Source organism: Anolis sagrei, chromosome 10 (genome assembly GCF_037176765.1).
Source record: "Anolis sagrei isolate rAnoSag1 chromosome 10, rAnoSag1.mat, whole genome shotgun sequence".
NCBI classification, from domain to species: Eukaryota; Metazoa; Chordata; class Lepidosauria; order Squamata; family Dactyloidae; genus Anolis; species Anolis sagrei.
Window position 1 is genome coordinate 19,850,594 of NC_090030.1, and position 19,784 is coordinate 19,870,377.

The following is a 19,784-nucleotide window of genomic DNA, read 5'->3' on the forward strand; positions in this document are numbered from 1 at the left end:
CGGAGAGAAAAAGAAAGCGAGTAAGAGAAACAGAGGAAGAGAATGCGAGGTGAGAGGGAAAGAGAGTGAAAGAGAGAGCAAGTAAAAAAGAGAAACACACAGAGAAAGCAAGAGTGAAATAGAGAGAGGGGGGAACTCTAGCCCAGACTCACCCCCCACCCCACGGCACATGGCTTGGTCTCAGGCCTTTCTATGGAGCACAGTGCCCCCATGTGGCTCTTCCTCTTCCATTCTAGGAGGAATGGAGGCGGGAGGGGTCCCGCATGTTGAGTCTGAGCCAAGCAGAGAAAGGTGGGTGTGGGATGTTTTGTGCGGAGAGGATGAGGAAGAAGGCACAGTTGACTCCGAGCTTCTCGAAACCAGGTTTTAGTGCTCCAGCCTGGTGCCGTCTTTCTTTTGCAAGGGGAGGGAGTTGGCGGTTGTGGCCCTTGTGTCCTCAGGGCCCAGTTTCCCCCTGGGCCCCTCCCTCTTCCTCCCCAGTTTCTGAGGGGGTGAGGGAGCCCAGTGAGAGGTGCCCCCCGCCTGGGCCTGGAGCAGGAGCGGTCCGTGCCTCAAGGGCAGCCACGCGGCGTTTGAGCCTCCTCTGGGCGGCCTGGTGCTCTTCCAGGAGGCGGCCAAGGCGGGCGTCCATGGTCTCCAGGCTGCCCTGTAGCCGGTCCAACTTCTGGTCCACGCTCAGATCGTCGGAGGCCTCCGCCTCGCCACCCGCTGCTGCAGCCTCCTGGTCAAAGAGGCCCTCCTTGAGCAGCAGGTCGCGCCCACGTTCCTCCAGGAGCCGTTTGGCTTCAGGGTACTCAGCCAAGGTGGTCATGAGGTCCTCCTTGGAAAGGCAGAACAGGTCAGAGTAGCCCACACTCCGGATGTTGGCAGTGCGGCGGTTGCCCATCTTGCTGCCACGGATGTTGAGGATGCTGATCTCACCAAAGCAGCAGCCAGCCGTGAGGAGGGCCAGTCGAGTGACACCGTCATCGGCCACCACAGCCAGCTTGCCTTCCTTGACGATGTACATCTCGCGGCCCACGTCACCCTTGCGACACACATAGTCACCAGGGCTGAAGACCTGTGGCCGCAGCTTGAGGACCAGCTCCACCAGCAGACCGGCCTCACAGTCCTGGAAGATGCGCACCTGCTTCAAGGTGGACAGGTGCACGTGGATGGCGATCTCAGCTCGCAGCGCATCCGGTAGGCTCCGCAGCACGTCCGCCTCATCGGCTGCCTTCTTGTGAGTCCACAGGTAGTCGAACCAGCGGATGACTTTGATCTCCAGCTCCTTGTCTACGTTGCGGAAGTGAAGGTAGTGTTTCACGGCATCCACTTTGGCCTGAAACTCGGTTCGTGCGGCAGTCGTGTTGGAGATGATAGAGCTCACATTACCCACGATGGAGGCAAAGATGAGCACGCCGATGAGGAAGTCGAAAATAACAAAGATGTACTCCACATCACGTACCGGTGGTGGGGTCTCCCCAATAGTGGTCAGCGTCAGCGTAGACCAGTACAGGCAGTAGATGTATTCACGGGCCAGATAGCCGTACTCTGGATCTGAGATGTTGGGGTACACCCAGGTGTCCTCCCCAAAGCCAATGCCCTTGGAGATGGCGTAGTAGAAGCAGGCGTTCCAGTGGATGATCACCAGGATGTACAGCACCATGTTGGCAATGCGGAAGAGGTTGGGCAGGTTGGTCCGTGTCTCCGTCCGGTCGAAGAACTCAAACATCCGCAAGATGCGCAGCAAGCGGTTGAGGCGCAGTGCTGGGTAATGCACCCCAACCGCCAGGTAGCCCAGGTCTGTAGGCATCAGCGAAAGCACATCTAGCTTGAACTGCCATGAGGCCACATAGTGTTCCCACAGCCGCTTGCCGTCCTTCACCAGCAAGCCCTGCTCCAGGAAGCCTGGAAGGGAGGGAGAAGAAGGAAGTTGAAGAATGGGGGAGCATGTGTATCCCAGTCCCACTCCTCCCACACAAACACATGGTCTGCCCCACAGTCAGAGGATGCATGCTCTCAGCCTGGCCCGCATATCCTGAAAACATCTTCTCCATTTTGACCATTCATTCACTCTGAAATCTGAAAAATAATCTGTTTCTAGTTTGAAAGTTACATTTCCTGCTTAATGTTGTGGTACTTACTTTGAAAGTCATTGTTCTACTCCAGTTTTGTGGCTGCCAAAAACTATGTTGAAATTGGTTGTGACTCTGTGGAATATTCATTGAAAAACTAGAGCAAAATGTGTGGGGCGAGTGGGCTTATTAACAGAGACCCTCCCCATAAATGTACAGGAGAGTAACTTATCAGCAGTGTGACCCAGCACCAGTAAAAGGTAAAGGTTGTCCCCTAACATTGTCCAGTCATGTCTGACTCTGGGGTGTGGTGCTCATCTCCATTTCTAAACCAAAGAGCCGGCATTGTCCATAGACACCTCCAAGGTCATGTGGCCGGCATGACTGCATGGAGCGCCGTTACCTTCCTGCCGGAGCGGTACCTATTGATCTACTCACATTTGCATGTTTTCGAACTGCTAGGTTGGCAGAAGCTAGGGCTGACAGCGGAAGCTCACGCCGCTCCCCGGAATCAAACCTGTGACCTTTCGGTCAACAAGCTCAGCAGCTCAGTGCTTTAACCCACTGCGCCACCGGGGGCCCCTGATAGTAAAATAACACGGTTGCACTATTTACAAGAACAAGGTCTCCGTAACACAAATAAAATTCAGTCTTCACACTGGAGTTTCACACACGAGGCCTTCTCTTAATGAGGCCTACCTCACACTCTGATGCCTTTCTCCCACAGGGAGGCCTATTACCACTGAGACCTATTCTCTCACACTGAGAGCTCTCTCAGACTGAGGTGTTACTAAGCAACAGGCACATCTACTTATATTGAACTACAGCTTTTGCTGAGTCATTGCATCCATTTAACCCTTTCAGTGAATGACTCACATTTTTGTCATCAAAAATACCTACTTATTTTTTTATAAGAATCTCCAGCAAGCATGCAAAGAATAAGGAAGTACTTCATCAGTGTCAGTGAAGCGACAGCTCCCCTGGTGGCCAGAATACCCTCATGAAAAGCTGGAATGTTAAATTTATTTATTTATTTATTTATTTATTTACTGTATTTGTATACCGCCTTTCTCAGCCTATCGGCGACTCAAGGCGCTTTCCAACAAAACAGTATACATAGTATCACAATGCAATTTAAAAACATTACAATTACATAAACCACAGCAACAATAAAAGCAACATCATTGGCGTCTCCTTATCGTCAAGCATTGTCAGATTCCATCGTCAGTCATCATTTTCCTATATCATTTATCCATAACCGTTACTCTGTGTTTGTGAACGCTTGCTCAAACAACCATGTGTTGACTTGCTTCCGAAATGTTAAGAGGGAAGGAGCAGATCTAATCTCTCTAGGGAGGGTGTTCCATAGCCGGGGGGGCCACTGCTGAAAAGGCCCTGTCTCTCGTCCCTGCCAAGAGTACCTGTGACGAAGGCGGGACTGAGAGCAGAGCCTCTGCGGACGATCTCAAGGTTCTAGATGGTTCATAAGAGGAGATACGTTCGGACAGGTAAGTTGGGCCAGAACCATTTAGGGCTTTAAAGGTTAAAACCAGCACTTTGAATTGTGCCCGGTAGCAAACTGGCAGCCAGTGGAGCTGGCGCAACAGGGGGGTTGTATCTCCCTGAGAGCCGCTCCAGTTAGCAATCTGGCTGCTGTCCGTTGGACCAGTTGAAGCTTCTGGACAGTCTTCAGAGGCAACCCCACGTAGAGAGCGTTGCAGTAGTCTATATGGGATGTATAGCCTCTGAGTGTCTGTCTATACATGTTGTGTGTCTATGGCATTGAATGTTTGCCATGTATATGTGCATTGTAATCCGCCCTGAGTCCCCTGCAGGGTGAGAAAGGTGGAATATAAATACTGTGTGTGTGTGTGTGTGTGTGTGTGTGTGTGTGTGTGTGTGTGTGCGTGTGTATATATATATATAATTTCTGACAAAATGTGCTACAGGATGCTGTCCCTCCCGTGAAAACAAAGTTCTTGCAGTTTAATAAACTTTCCCCATATTTTGATGACAGAACCAATTAGGAAATTACATTTATAACCCAGGAACGAAAAATCGTGTTACATAGTGTATTACGGCTGAGGCCTTTGCCATGCTTGCATGCCCACAAACAGATGGGCAAAATCAACCAGTGAAGGGTGATCAATCTTTCACAAGGGATCTCCATTTTAGAAGTGCTGTTAATTGGAGACTTTCTGGGATCCATTTTCTGCCTCCCTCTGCGCCTCCCAGCCCCATATATCTCATCCACATGCAGAGACATGTCCCGTCCAGTCTCCCCTGCCACAGATGCTCACCTGTGCGCATCTGGATGACCATGTCAACCAGGTAGATGAAATCGGACAGGTAGTCGAGGACCAACCACCAGCGCAGGTACCTCCTCTGGAGCTCGTTGAAGCAGGCGCTGCAGGGAGAGGCGCTTCTTGGTCACCGTGGAAGGGACAACTCCCTTCACACACAAACAAACACACACACACACACACACACACACTAATCCAGGCAATCCTTCTGTCACAAGAAATATAATGTGCAGATTTGATAAATGTGGATTTGATACAATATGTGTGGGTATGAATGGAATTGTATGAAAGATGATTGAATGTGGTCTTGTTTGGCTAAAGACACCATTCTAAATCATTTTCTATCTGTATTGTCTGTATCTGTATCTGTATTCTGGCTTTCATCGCCAGAATCACTGCGTAGTTGTGAGTTTTCCAGGCTGTGTGTCCATGTCCCAGAAACATTCTCTCCCGACGTTTCACCCGCATCTATGGCAGGCATCCTCAGAGGTTGTGAGGTCTGTTGGAAACTAGAAAAATGGGGATTATATATATCTGTGGAAAGAACTCTTGTCTGATTGAGGCCAGTGTGAATGTTGCAATTGGCCACCTTGATTGGCATTTAAGGGCCTAGCATTCTTTCTCCCACCCGGGACATTATTTCACAGATATATAAACCTCATTTTCCTAGTATGCAACAGACCTCACAACCTCTGAGGATGCCTGCCATAGATGCAGGCGAAACGTCAGGAGAGAATGTGATTGGAACATGGCCATACAGCCAGAAAACTCGCAACAATCCATTTACTACCTGCTTGCTGGATTGTAATTAAAACCTGCTAATGAAAACTGAAATGGTAAACTGCTAAAATTGTTAAGAACTGTGACATTGATAAAGGTTTAGGTCAAGATTAGGGTTAGGATTAGGGTTATGGGTTAGGGTTAGGGTAAGGTTAGGGTCAGGATTAGGGTAAGGTTTAGGGTTTAGGTTAGGGTTAGGGTTTGGGTTAGGGTTAGGATTAGGGTTAAGGGTTAGGATTAGAGTTAGGGTAAAGTTTAGGGTAAGGTTAAGGGTTAGGATTAAGGTTATGGTAAGGTTTAGGGTTAAGGGTTAGGATTAGAGTTAGGGTAAGGTTTAGGGTTAGGGTTAAGGGTTAGGATTAGAGTTAGGGTAAGGTTTAGGGTAAGGTTAAGGGTTAGGATTAGGGTTAGGGTAAGGTTAAAGGTTAGGATTAGGGTTAAGGGTTAGGATGAGGGTTAGAGTAAGGTTTAAGGTAAAGTAAAGGTTAGGATTAGAGTTAGAGTTAGGGTTAAGGGTTAGGATGAGGGTTAGAGTAAGGTTTAGGATAAGGGTAAAGGTTAGGCTTAGAGTAAGGTTTAGGGTAAGGTTGAGGATTTGGGTTAGGGTTAGGATTAGGGTTAAGGGTTAGGATGAGGGTTAGAGTAAGGTTTAAGGTAAAGTAAAGGTTAGGATTAGGGTTAGGGTTAGGGTTAAGGGTTAGGATGAGGGTTAGAGTAAGGTTTAAGGTAAAGTAAAGGTTAGGATTAGGGTTAGGGTTAGGGTTAAGGGTTAGGATGAGGGTTAGAGTAAGGTTTAGGGTAAAGTAAAGGTTAGGATTAGGGTTAGGGTTAAGGGTTAGGATGAGGGTTAGAGTAAGGTTTAAGGTAAAGTAAAGGTTAGGGTTAGGGTTAAGGGTTAGGATGAGAGTTAGAGTAAGGTTTAAGGTAAAGTAAAGGTTAGGATTAGGGTTAGGGTTAGGGTTAAGGGTTAGGATGAGGGTTAGAGTAAGGTTTAAGGTAAAGTAAAGGTTAGGATTAGGGTTAGGGTTAGGGTTAAGGGTTAGGATGAGGGTTAGAGTAAGGTTTAGGGTAAAGTAAAGGTTAGGATTAGGGTTAGGGTTAAGGGTTAGGATGAGGGTTAGAGTAAGGTTTAAGGTAAAGTAAAGGTTAGGGTTAGGGTTAAGGGTTAGGATGAGAGTTAGAGTAAGGTTTAAGGTAAAGTAAAGGTTAGGATTAGGGTTAGGGTTAGGGTTAAGGGTTAGGATGAGGGTTAGAGTAAGGTTTAAGGTAAAGTAAAGGTTAGGATTAGGGTTAGGGTTAAGGGTTAGGATGAGGGTTAGAGTAAGGTTTAGGGTAAAGTAAAGGTTAGGATTAGAGTTAGGGTTAGGGTTAAGGGTTAGGGTGAGGGTTAGAGTAAGGTTTAGGGTAAGGTTAAAGGTTAGGCTTAGGGTAAGGTTTAGGGTAAGGTTGAGGATTTGGGTTAGGGTTAGGGTTAAGGGTTAGGATGAGGGTTAGAGTAAGGTTTAAGGTAAGGTTAAAGGTTAGGATTAGGGTTAGGGTTAGAGGTTAGATGAGGGTTAAGGGTTAGGATAAGGGTTAGAGTAAGGTTTAGGGTAAGGTTAAGGGTTAGGGTTAAGGATTAGGATGAGGGTTAGAGTAAGGTTAAAGGTTAGGGTTAAGGGTTAGAGGTTAGGATTAGGGTTAAGGTTTAGGATGAGGGTTAGAGTAAGGTTTAGGGTAAGGTTAAAGGTTAGGATGAGGGTTAGGGTAAGGTTTAGAGTAAGGTTAAGGGTTTCGATTAGGGTTAGGGTAAGGTTAAAGGATATAGTTATAGAACCCTTACATTCCTTCTATAATATCTGTGTTCCGTTCCCGAAGTAGCGAACCGGAATCGGTGTAAGGCTCAGAGCTTTCACACTCTTACCGAGAGCAGCCCCCTCCCCTCCCAAGTCTCCCCCCGTCCCGCCACGGACGCGCCTGCGCACTGGGGCCGCGGCGCCTGCTCACCGGGCAATGAGCGCGGTCCAGTTGTAGAGGATGGGGAAGGTGACGACGAGGAGCCAGCGGTAGTACTGCTTCCCGGCGGGGTCCAGCACGGCCGCCTTCTTCCGGCCCTCCTGCTCCGTCCGCGGGAGGCCCTCCCCGCTCTCGGCCGACAAGCCCTGCGGGTGGGGGCCCCAGAAGCGCTCCAGGAAGGAGTCCCGCCGCGCCTCCGTCCGCTTGATCCCTTGGCTCAGCCATCCGCGGAACAGCTGCGTTAGGTGCGAGACCCTGCGACGGGGCGGGAGAAGGGGGCGGGGTCAGGCCTCGGAGGGAACGCCCCCAGCGCCGCGCCACGCCCCCTCCCCGCCCCACTGTACCTGGAGGGCTCCTTGGGCTTCTCGGGGGCGCTGCGGTTGCCCGAAGTGGAGACCCGCCGCTGCTGCTGCTGCTTGGAGGGGGAGGCGTCCTGGGGGCCACTGGAGGGCTCTCTGGGGGAGAAGGGAGGGAGGTCCCTTAGCCTCAGGCATGGGAGCCAAAGAACCCTCTGAGCAGCCACTGGGATCCTTAAGTGTGGCATCTCCACCTCATACTTCCTGATATACGCATCCCTCTACTAACAATGTGTTGTCGAAGGATTTCATGGGTTGTGAGTTTTCCGGGATGTATGGCCGTGTTCCAGCAGCATTCTCTCCTGACGTTTCACCTCCATCTATGGCAGGCATCCTCAGAGGTCGTGAGGTCTGTTGGAAACTAGGAAAATGGGGTTTATACATCTGTGGAATATCCAGGGTGGGACAAAGAACTGTTGTCTCTTGGAGGTAGGGGGGGTGTCAATGTTTCAATTGGCCACTTTGATTAGAATGTAATGGTCTAGCAGTTTCAAGGTCTGGCTTCTTACTGCCTGGGGGAATCCTTTGTTGGAAGGTGATTAGCTGGCCCTGATTATTTCTTGTCTGGAGTTCCCCTGTTTTTGAGTGTTGTTCTTTATTTACTGTTATGATTTTGGAGTTTTTTAAAAAAATACTGATAGCCAGATTTTGTTCATTTTTGTGGTTTCCTCCTTTCTGTTGAAATTATCCACATGCTTGTGGATTTCAATGGTTTTTCTGTGTAGTCTGACATGGTGGTTGTGAGAGTGGTCCAGCATTTCTGTGTTCTCAAATAATATGTGTGCCCAGGTCGTCCCAGTAGACTTCCACATCTATGGAAGTCTAGAGGATCAAGTCCAGCATGACCAAAAGTCATCATGGATAGTAAGGTGTGTCCAGGTTGGTTCATCGAGATAGCCAGTTGAAACATTCACTCCTCCAACAGACAAGAGTTCTTTCTTCCCACCCTGGACATTCTACAGATATATAAACCCCACTTGCCTAGTTTCCAACAGACCTCACAACCTCTGAGGATGCCTGCCATAGATGTGGGTGAAACGTCAGGAGAGAATGCTTCTGGAACATAGCCATACAGCCCGGAAAACTCACAACAACCCTTTGCTAACACTTCCTGCATGGCAGAATGGGGTTGGACTGGATGGCCCTGACAAGCGTCCTATGCTAGTTATTTGTTATGTATATAATTCATATTGCTTACTATATTGTATATACAATATACAGTTTCCCCTTAACTCTTTGTTGTTTGAGGTTGTGGGAGGGAGGGACTGCAGACCTTGTGATCAGATCTGGGACTATTCAGATTGAGACTCCATTTTTGAAGTCAGTGTGTGTATGTAGTATTCTCTTGTTATGTATTAGACATGAGACTCTCAGATTGAAGACGCCATGTAGACTTTGTGCTGTTAACAGTCAACTTATGTTGCTGTTGATTGTAAGAAAGATGCCCTGCATTGTCTGCACAGAGAAACCACTTCAAAACCTATCTGTAACTGCATTGACAAGCTATTTACCTGTATGCTGAATACATTAAGGTTGTGAGTAAACTAAATATATTATTTTTAATGAAGACTACTTGTTTTGTCTCTTGAGAGCATGATTTAAAACCAAATATATTTTTGGGCAACAAAAACAACACTTTTGAAGGTCTGCTATATATTTTGTGCATTGGCATCTTTGTTCCTAAGAGTTTAAAGAGATAACCAGGTATAGCAGTCTAACAACTGAGAAATCGAATCTGCTTTGCATGAATACTAATGGATATATACCACTAAAGAGTAGATTCACTCAAATAAGCATATTGACCTTGCCAAGGCTAACCAACACCAACCTGGAGTTGTGGTCGCTGTACTGGATCCGTTCCTTCAAGGAGTCCCTCCTGGCTGGCACTGGTGGGTAGTGGTTGGCATCGGGGTTGGCCTCGGTGGCCTGGCCTTCCTCTGTCTCCATCCTCTGCCAGGCAAGGCAAGGGCACCACCTCTTCAGCACCACCAGAACTGTCAGGAGAACAGAGAGAGTTTCTTTTTCGACACAAGAACTTTCAAAGTCTAACCATCAGTCAGTGTCCTTTGGCCATTCACCACAATAATAATAATCATCATCATCATCATTGAAAATACATCACATAGTCGTAAATGCTTAGGAAGTATTGACTTGTGATTTTGTGATATGAAATCCAGCACATATAACTTATTTGCCATGTCATACTGTATTTTTGTGTCAGAATAATAATAATAATAATAATAATAATAATAATAGAAAACTGGCGAAAAAAGGCTCTCCGTGGACAGTTCCTGGCAAAAACTGAGAGCCAAATTGAGAAAGAAAAAACATGGATGTGGCTCACAAATGGGACTTTGAAAAAAGGAGACAAAGGCGGGCCTGATTCTAGCAGCCCAAGAACAAGCCATTAGAACAAATGCCATCAAAGCCAGAATTGAAAAGTCAACAGATCCCAAGTGTAGATTCTGCAAGGAAGCAGATGAAACAATAGTTCACATTGTCAGCTGCTGCAAGAAGATCGCGCAGAGAGACTACAAGCAGAGGCACAACACTGTTGCTCAGATGATTCATTGGAACTTGTGCCACAAATACCATTTGCCTGCGACAACTAACTGGTGGGATCACAAGCCGGAAAAAGTTACAGAGAATGAATACGTCAAACTACTCTGGGACTTTTGGATTCAGACAGACAGAGTTTTGAAGCACAATACTCCTGACCTCACAATCATGTTAAAAAACAAAGTATGGATTGTCGATGTTGCAATCCCAGGCAACAGCAGGATTGAAGAGAAACAACTGGAAAAGCTGACATGATATGAGGATTTAAAGATCAAACTGCAAAGACTCTGGCACAAGCCAGTCAAGGTGGTCCCAGTGGTGATCGGCACACTAGGTGCAGTGCCTAAAGACGTTGGCCTGCACTTAAACACAATCAGCGCTGAAAAAATTACCATCTGCCAGCTGCAAAAGGTCATCTTACTGGGATCTGCATGCATTATTCGCTGATACACCACACAGTCCTAGACACTTGGGAAGTGTCCAACATGTAATCCAATACAACAGCCAGCAGAGGATCTTGTCTGCTGTGAACTCATCTTGTTGTTTTAATAATAATAATGCTGGTCGCTTCTGTGAAAGGACCAAGGCAGAGACAGCTCCAGCTCATCCCCTGTTTGGGTATCAGCCAGCATGTCAATGACTTAAATCTAGAAATAGTTTTCTAAGATGTACAGAAACACTCGCTGGAACACCTCAGCAAGCGAGAGTCCAAAAGTGGCAGGTTCAAACCCAGAACCTCAACCAATGGCTGATACCAAATGATAGACTCCCCCCTGGGCACACAGAGGACCGGGCGACTTGGAAGGTGTTGAACAGACTGCGCTATGGCACCACAAGATGCAGAGCCAACCTTCAGAAATGGGGCTACAAAGTGGAATCCTCAACATGCGAGTGTGGAGAAGAGCAAACCACAGACCACCTGCTGCAATGCAACCTGAGCCTTGCCACATGCACAATGGAGGACCTTCTTGCAGCAACACCAGAAGCACTCCAAGTGGCCAGATACTGGTCAAAGGGCATTTAATCAACTATCAAACTCACACATTTTGTATTTTGCCTGTTTGTTTGCTTTGTTCTGTTAGAAATCTAATATAATTGACTGGTTGCCCTGATACGATAAATAAAATAATAATAATAATAATAATAATAATAATAATAATAATAAAATAATACATCACACTGTCCTAGACACTTGGAAAGTGTCCGACGTGTGCTCCAATACAACAGCCATCAGAGTGATCTTGTCTGCTGTGGACTCATCTTCTTATGTTAATAATAATAATAATAATAATAATAATAATAATAATAATAATAATAATGTATTTATTTATTTCTAGACCTCACCTCTCTCCCAAAAGGGACTCAGGGCAGTTTATAGCACAAAAATAGGCAAACATTCAATGCCATACAAAGTAACAAACAACATCAGGAATAACACAAAATAATGCACAATAATAGCAATAAACTTATAATGAAAAAATTAAAGATTGAGATGGATTAACCGATTAGACAATAAACTAGGAAGTGTAAACATTAAACATAAAATTAAAAACAGTTAGACACGACTTGCATATGAAATGGCTAACAGGTGTTTATTAAAATGTATCATAGGCATCACATAGTGCAGTGTTCAGGTGGAATAGTATCTTAGTCCTCCTCCTCTCCATGTGCTAAAGTGCATAAGTGCATTAAAGGAGAGGAGGGTGGGGGCCATTTTTATTTCTTTAGGGAGAGAGTTCCCTCCTCTGGACACATTCAAGCTTGTCAATATCCCACAATTCAAGAGAGATATTGACAAGCTGGAATGTGTCCAGAGGAGGGCGACTAAAATGATCAAGGGTCTGGAGAACAAAACCTATGAGGAGCGGCTTAAGGAGCTGGGCATGTTTAGCCTGAAGAAGAGAAGGCTGAAAGGAGATATTATAGCCATGTATAAATATGTGAGAGGAAGCCACAGGGAGGAAGGAGCAAGTTTGTTTTCTGCTTCCTTGGAGACTAGGACGTGGAACAATGGCTTCAAACTACAAGAGAGGAGATTCAATCTGAACACAAGGAAGAACTTCCTGACTGTGAGAGCTGTTCAGCAGTGGAACTCTCTGCCCCGGAGTGTGGTGGAGGCTCCTTCTTTGGAAGCTTTTAAACAGAGACTGGATGGCCATCTGTCAGGGGTGATTTGAATGCAATATTCCTGCTTCTTGGCAGGGGGTTGGACTGGATGGCCCATGAGGTCTCTTCCAACTCTCTGATTCTCTGATTCTATGATTCTATGACAGGGAGCGATCATGGAGAAGGCCCTCTCTCTCGTTCCCACCAGCCGAGCTTGAGATGGGATGGGACCGAGAGCAGGGCCTCCTCCGCTTACTGCAATGCACAGGATGGTCTATATAGGGTGATGCAATTGGACAAATTGCTTGGACCTAAACAATGGCAGCATGAGCTTGCTTTCACTAGGCCCCCTCCCCAGATGGGACCCTGGGAGACCCCACGGCTTCACCAAGTTGGACCAGAAGTTTGGGAGGAGAGCCTATTCCTGCTGTGCACATGAATGTACATACATATATGCACATAGACACAGAGAGAGGGATCCAGAGCAAAACTGAGTAGTCAGGAACCACCCAGTCACCTATGGTCTCTCTTGAGCCCCTCCACCCGCTTCCAGCTCCCTGTTAGCATTGTTCAAGGCTTCTCCCAATGGCTTTCATCTTTAGTGCTGTTGTTGTTGCTGTGGTAACAGCATCCTCCTCAGGGCCCTCCCTCCCTGGCAACAGGTGTGCAATGCTCCCATGCGTCACTCTCCCCCAGAGGAGCAAGCCAAGTGCTTTGAAAACCAGGCGATTCTTCCATGAGCGTTTGCCCACTTCTGGGGGGACGGGACAAAAGGGGGGACATCAAAGGCCAGATATAGAACAAGCCCGCTCTCAAATTTCCCATGCCAACAGCCCCTAGATGGAGTTTACAATTGCTGAACGGAGTAAGTAGCGCCATCAGCATCAGCCAATTCTGAGACTCAGTATAAGACAGTGTTTCTCAGCCTGGGGGTCAGGACCCCCTGGGGGGGGGGGTCACGAGGGGGTTTCACAGGGGTCGCCAAAGACCATCAGAAGACACATATTTCTCATGGTCTTAGGAATCCCTTTGGCAGGGAAGGATGAAGATCTCTCCACCTGCCCTTCCTTTTAGGAAACAGACAGCAAATCCTCCCACCAAAAGCCCTCCTCCTATTGTGATTGTAGGTGAACTATATATCCTAGTAACTACAACACCCAAATGTCTACCAAACCTTTCCAGTATTTTCTGTTGAGCATGGGAGTTCTGTGTGCCACATTTGGTTCAATTCAATCACTGGTGGAGTTCAGAATGCTCTTTGATTGTAGGTGAACTATAAATCCCAGCAACTACAACTCCCAAATGTCAAGGTCTATTTTCCCCAAACTCCACCAGTGTTCACATTTGGGCATACTGAGTATTTGTGCCAAGTTTGGTCCAGATCCATCATTGTTTGAGTCCACAGTGCTCTCTGGATGTCGGTGAACTACAACTCCAAAACTCAAGGTCAATGTCCACCAAACCCTCCCAGTATTTTCTGTTCGTCATAGGAGTTCTGTGTGCTAAGTTTGGTTCAATTCCATCATTGGTGGAGTTCAGAATGCTCTTTGATTGTAGGTGAACTATAAATCCCAGCAACTACAACTCCCAAATGTCAAGGTCTATTTTCCCCAAACTCCACCAGTGTTCACATTTGGGCATACTGAGTATTTGTGCCAAGTTTGGTCCAGATCCATCATTGGTTGGGTTCACAGTACTCTCTGAATGTAGGTGAACTACAATCCAAAACTCAAGGTCAGTGCCCACCAAACCCTCCAGTATTTTCTGTTGGTCATGGAAGTTCTGTGTACTAAGTTTGGTTCAATTCCATCATTGGTGGAATTCAGAATGCTCTTTGTTGTAGGTGAACTATAAATGCCAGCAACTACAACTCCCAAATGTCAAGGTCTTTTTTCCCCAAACTCCACCAGTGTTCACTGGTTGAGTTCACAGTACTCTCTGAATGTAGGTGAACTACAACTCCAAAACTCAAGGTCAATGCCCACCAAACCCTTCCAGTATTTTGTGTGGGTCATGGGAGTTTTGTGTGCCAAGTTTGGTTCCATTCCATCGCTGGTGGAGTTCAGAATGCTCTTTGATTGTAGGTGAACTATAAATCCCAGCAACTACGACTCCCAAATGACAAAATCAAACCCCCCCCCCCCCCAACCCCACCAGTATTCAAATTTGGGCATATCGGGTATTGTAGGCAATCAATCAATGCCCCCCCCCAACTCTACCAGTATTCAAATTTGGGTGTATGGGGGTAGTTGTGCCAAATTTGGTCCAGTGAATGAAAATGCACTCTGCATATCAGATTCATACCAGTAGCAAAATGACAGTTATGAAGTAGCAATGGAAATAATTTTATGGTTGGGGGTCACTACAACATGAAGAACTGCATTAAGGGGTCACAGCACCAGGAAGGCTGAGAAACACTGGTGTAAGAAATGGGTCCATGAAGCATGTGCCTTGCTAGGAATCAGCAAATTTGAGATCCCAGTCTGTGGCCAAATGGGGAGGGGGCTATCTATCATGAGACCTCAGGAGCCCGGTCTCGACTTCCGGTTCAGCTGTAACTCAACTAGGTGGTCTTCCTCCTCTCGGGTGCCAAAGGCTGCCTTATGCCCACAGAGGCCAACCCTCCCCATCCTGTGGCATGTGAGCGCATCACCAAGCTCTCCATGTCTGGAGAACAACAAGGAGAAAGACCCCATTATAGGAATATTGAAGTCCCAAGGACAGGATCCTCCCAATTTCCTCTCCAAGTTGGTCCAAACTGAAATACTTGATGAAGGGCAGGAAAGTGGGGAGGGGGGATATGCACAAGGAGCAGCCAGGAAGAGGAGTATGGGCTAATAGACACTCATTCACACACAAACACCCCCCCCCCCCCCCATACACACATCTTTCCAAAGACTGGGCTTACCTCTGTGTCACAGGCCAAGCTAAAGTCTCCAGTCATAACTCAGGCTTCGTTCCCTACATGTTTTGAAGAGTCCGCAGGGGACTGTTGTTGGGTCCAGGGGAGCCACCGCCATTCTGGCCCTGTTCAGGTGGATGCCATCGGTTGCCAAAGAGGCCTGCGCTTCATGGAGGAAGAGAGAGAAAGTGGGAGTTGAGGAGAGTAACACAGTCTCCTCTGCCCCCCTCCTGTCTTGGAAGACCCTTGCCGCACCCCACATGCACCGTGGAGCAGCTCAGCAGAAAAACCCCCAGGCAGAGGCCTCCATGTGGACATGTGCGCCTGTGTCACAATCGCATCCCTGTGATGGACAAAGCAAAGAACATTCTGGGCGGTTAGAAGCATCTATTGGAACCAGAGAGAAGTAAATGGGGGGGGGGGGGGTCCCTGTGCCAGTCAGGGTCTCCAACCAGTAATTAGTGTCCATTGGGGATACATTTGGGAGTTCTTGACTGGTGAGGTTCTGCACAGGGAGGACCCCTCCCCAATTCTGTGCCACCCACCCTCCTGGCTGGATCCGCTTCTCCAAAGCAACCAAAGCCAACTAAGAAGTATACTTACAGTATTAAGATCTATTTAGTCAGGGAACTGCATTTATGTGTTGTCGAAGGCTTTCATGGTCGGAATCACTGGGTTGCTGTGAGCTTTCCAAGCTGTATGGCCATGTTCCAGAAGCATTTTCTCCTGACGTTTCACCCACATCTATGGCAGGCATCCTCAGAGGTTGTGAGGTGATTTGGAAACTAAGCAAGGGGGTGGGTGGGTGGGTTATATATCTGTGGAAGGTCTAGGGTAGGAGAAAGAACTCTTGTCTATTGGAAGCAAGTGTGGATGTTACAATTGGCCACCTTGATTATAATTGCAAAGCATTGCAGCTTCAGGGGGTGGCTGATTCCTGCCTGGAGCAGGCCTGTAGCCAGGATTTTGATTCGGGGGGGGGGGGGGGGGTGAGTTTGATTTGGGGGGGGGCTGAGTTTGATTCGGGGGGGGGGCTGAGTCTGAGTGAAAGAGGGTCTACCCTAGCAAACCTTTTGTATCCGTACCCCACTACCCCCGTGCATATGGGATATATTGAGCATGGTGATCAGATCATGATATGAATAAACATAACAGTTTAAATAATGCACCATTAAGGCCTTCTCGTGGACCACCATGAGAAGCCCCTCAAGCCCCCCGCCCCCGGCTACATGCCTGGCCTGGGGGAATCCATAGGATGCCTCTGGATGCCTCTGGAACATGGCCATATAGTCCGGAAAACTCACAGCAACCCAACTCTTAAAAATCTTAGTCCCTTTTGGGGTTGTCACTTGTTTGGAAGCAAAAAAAGACAAAAAAAATGCCAATTGGCAAAGAATAAAATAACAAAGTTTTCCCCGTCTACCCATATTCTGGATGTGCAGCAAATGCCTCACACTTACCCATCAGGCAGATGCACTGGGCAGTCTCGAAAGAGTGGCTGTTTGTATTTATTCTCCATACTTACTTACTTCCCACTGGTTCTTCAAGAGTCTGAAGCTGGGGTTGGGTCAGGATTCATCCCAGGGACTCAAGATGATCAGGCCAATGGGGACAGGGGCAGCGGTCTTTCTCTGATGCTGGCTTTGCCCAGAGCAAACCCCTTGGTGCCAGGCAGGCGAAGAGGAGCTGGACAAGGAGTCGGGCCCTGCGCACCGGTGCCTCCCAACCTGAACAATGACGCCGCAGCTACAGGTGCTGGCTCTGCTACATTGTGCACCCAGGGGATGCGAGGGGAGCCACACACACACACACACACACACATGGTGCTGTTCTGACACTGTGGCCTCTCCCTTGCCAGTCCCTGAATCCTCAGGCAACTCACTTTAGTTGGCTGCCCTAGCTAATCCAGGTAAAGAAATTTGAGCTGGTTTTAAAAATCCATTAAAATTCATCCAGTTAATCAATCAGTTTGCATCTGAGCCAGTTGCCGGAAGCCCAACCACCCCATCAGCACCCTTGCTTGGCTTTTCGTTACAGATTTTGGAAGAAGGATCATCCTTTGGAAGGCCCCCTTGTTCTCAGAAATTGCTGGAAGTATTGTCAAAGTCTTTCATGGCTGGAATCACTGGGTTGTTGAAGGTTTTTTGGGTTACATGGCCATATAGCCATTGCTGGAAGTGTTTACTTTTTAAAACTGTGGTCTGTGTCAAAGAGGCCTTTTAAAAATAAAAATAAATTACTGTGTTGTTGTAGGGTTTTTTGAGCTATATGGCCATGTTCTAAAGGCATTCTCTCCTGACGTTTCACCTGCATCTATGGCAAGCATCCTCAGAGGTAGTGAGCCCTCGCTGCTTCTGAGGATGCTTGCCATAGATGCAGGCGAAACGTCAGGAGAGAATGCCTCTAGAACATGGCCATATAGCCCGAAAAAACCTACAACAACCCAGTGATTCTGGCCATAAAAGCCTTTGACAATACATACAATTAAATTAAATCAAATACCTTTATTTACTCAAGTCTAATGCGCTATCGAATCTAATGCGTACTTCAATCCTGATACCAAAAAGTATTTGCTGAAGAATGTAATGAGCAGCAGCAAACAGGATTCTCTTTGTAATATGCCCTGCTTAGAATTCCTTCTTTAAAAACAAACTTGTTGGAATACCAAAGCTTTCAGTAAAGGAAAAGAAACCTTGGGGTGCATCCATGTAGTTTCTCAAGTCACTCCTGACACACACCAAAAAAGCTATACTGTAGAATAGATCCACTTTAACTGCCTTGGTTCAATGCTATGGAATTATGGGGGTTGTAGTTCTACAAGGCTTGGAGCCTTCTCTGTCAAAGTGTGTGGATGCCTCATCAAACTACAAATCCCAGGATTACATAGCATTGAGCTATGACAATTCAATTAGAGGTGACATCCTTCAAATAGACACTCCAGGTGCTCCTGAAGCAGCTTCGCCTATTGCTTTGGCTCTGCACTAAGATTGCCCTATTATGCAAACCTAATGTGCACCCTAATTTTGGCAAAGTAATTTAACCAAAAAGGGTGAGTGTTAGACTCATTTAAATACAGTAACTGATAGGTAGAAACAAGTGACTCCCTTGGCTTGCTCATTTTTTTAAATTAAAATTTTATTATTCCTTTCATTAAAGAAAGAAGAAAAAGAAAAAAAAGCAACATCAAAAGTGTGAGAACAATTTCCAAATAGAAAAGTTGGAAATAGCGGAAAAGTAAGAGAAGCGAAACAGGAGAGGAAGGGGAAAAAAAGAAAAAAAGTTGGTTTGACTTCCTTCTATTCTTTGGTGATTGTAATAAAAAGTATTATTTGTAAATGGGCAAAGAAATCTGCTACTTCCCCATGTTTATTCTACCTTCTTGTGAATGTCATAGTTCAAATTATCATATCTATCTTCAGTTGCTTGAAATAATTCTTGAGCAGGCCCCAATTTGTTTGTTTTGGGTTGTTTTGTTTTCTTTGAAGGCCTTCACTGAATCATAGAATCATAGAATCTAAGAGTTGGAAGAGACCTCATGGGCCATCCAGTCCAACCCCCTGCTAAGAAGCAGGAACATCGCATTCAAATAACCCCCAACAGATGGCCATCCAGCCTCTGTTTAAAAGCTTCCAAAAAAGGAGCCTCCACCACACTCTGGGGCAGAGAGTTCCACTGCTGAACGGGAAGTTCTTCCTCATGTTCAGATGGAATCTCCTCTCTTGTAGCTTGAAGCCATTGTTCCGCGTCCTAGTCTCCAGGGAAGCAGAAAACAAGCTTGCTCCCTCCTCCCTGCGGCTTCCTCTCACATATTTATACATGGCTATCATATCCCCTCTCAGCCTTCTCTTCTTCAGGCTAAACATGCCCAGTTCCCTAAGCCGCTCCTCATAGGGCTTGTTCTCCAGACCTTTTATCATTTTAGTCGCTCTATCTGGACACATTCCAGCTTGTCAATATCTCTCTTCAATTGTGGGGCCCAGAATTGGACATCATATTCCAGGTGTGGTCTAACCAAAGCGGAATAGAGGGGTAGCATTACTTCCTTAGATCTAGACACTATGCTCCTATTGATGCAGGCCAAAATCCCATTGGCTTTTTTGCCGCCACATCACATTGTTGGCTCATGTTTAACTTGTTGTCCACGAGGACTCCAAGATCTTTTTCACAAGTACTGCTCTCGAGCCAGGCATTGTCCCCCATTCTGTATCTTTGCATTTCGTTTTTCCTGCCAAAGTGGAGTATCTTGCATTTGTCACTGTTGAACTTCATTTTGTTAGTTTTGGCCCATCATCTCTCTAATCTGTCAAGATCGTTTTGAATCCTGCTCCTGTCCTCTGGAGTATTGGCTATCCCTCCCAATTTGGTGTCGTCTGCAAACTTGATGATCCTGCCTTCTAACCCTTCATCTAAGTCATTAGTAAAGATGTTGAACAGGACCGGGCCCAGGACGGAACCCTGCGGCACTCCGCTCGTCACTTCTTTCCAGGATGAAGAGGAAGCATTGGGGAGAATCACCCTCTGGGTTCGTCCATTTAACCAATTACAGATCCACCTCACCGTAGTTTTGCCTAGCCCACATTGGACTAGTTTCCTTGCCAGGTCATGGGGGACCTTGTCGAAGGCCTTACTGAAATCCAGGTACACCACATCCATGGCATTCCCCGCATCTACCCAGCCTTGGTTTGGAGAGATCTAATAGGTTAATTTGTCCATGTTCATTACCTCC

The 19,784-nt window shown here is 46.8% G+C and overlaps 1 protein-coding gene across 1 annotated transcript; it reads right to left on the minus strand.

Moving 5' to 3' along the window:
• Positions 1-272: 272 nt before the first annotated feature.
• Positions 273-9,438, minus strand: LOC132763214 (cyclic nucleotide-gated channel alpha-2-like). Its single transcript, XM_067471714.1, has 5 exons — positions 9,320-9,438; positions 7,480-7,590; positions 7,127-7,396; positions 4,358-4,464; positions 273-1,890 (listed from the first exon to the last, which is right to left on the minus strand). The coding sequence occupies exons 1-5, from the start codon at positions 9,436-9,438 to the stop codon at positions 437-439; spliced, it is 2,061 nt and encodes a 686-aa protein (XP_067327815.1). The 3' UTR covers positions 273-436.
• Between the last annotated feature and the right edge of the window lie 10,346 nt (positions 9,439-19,784).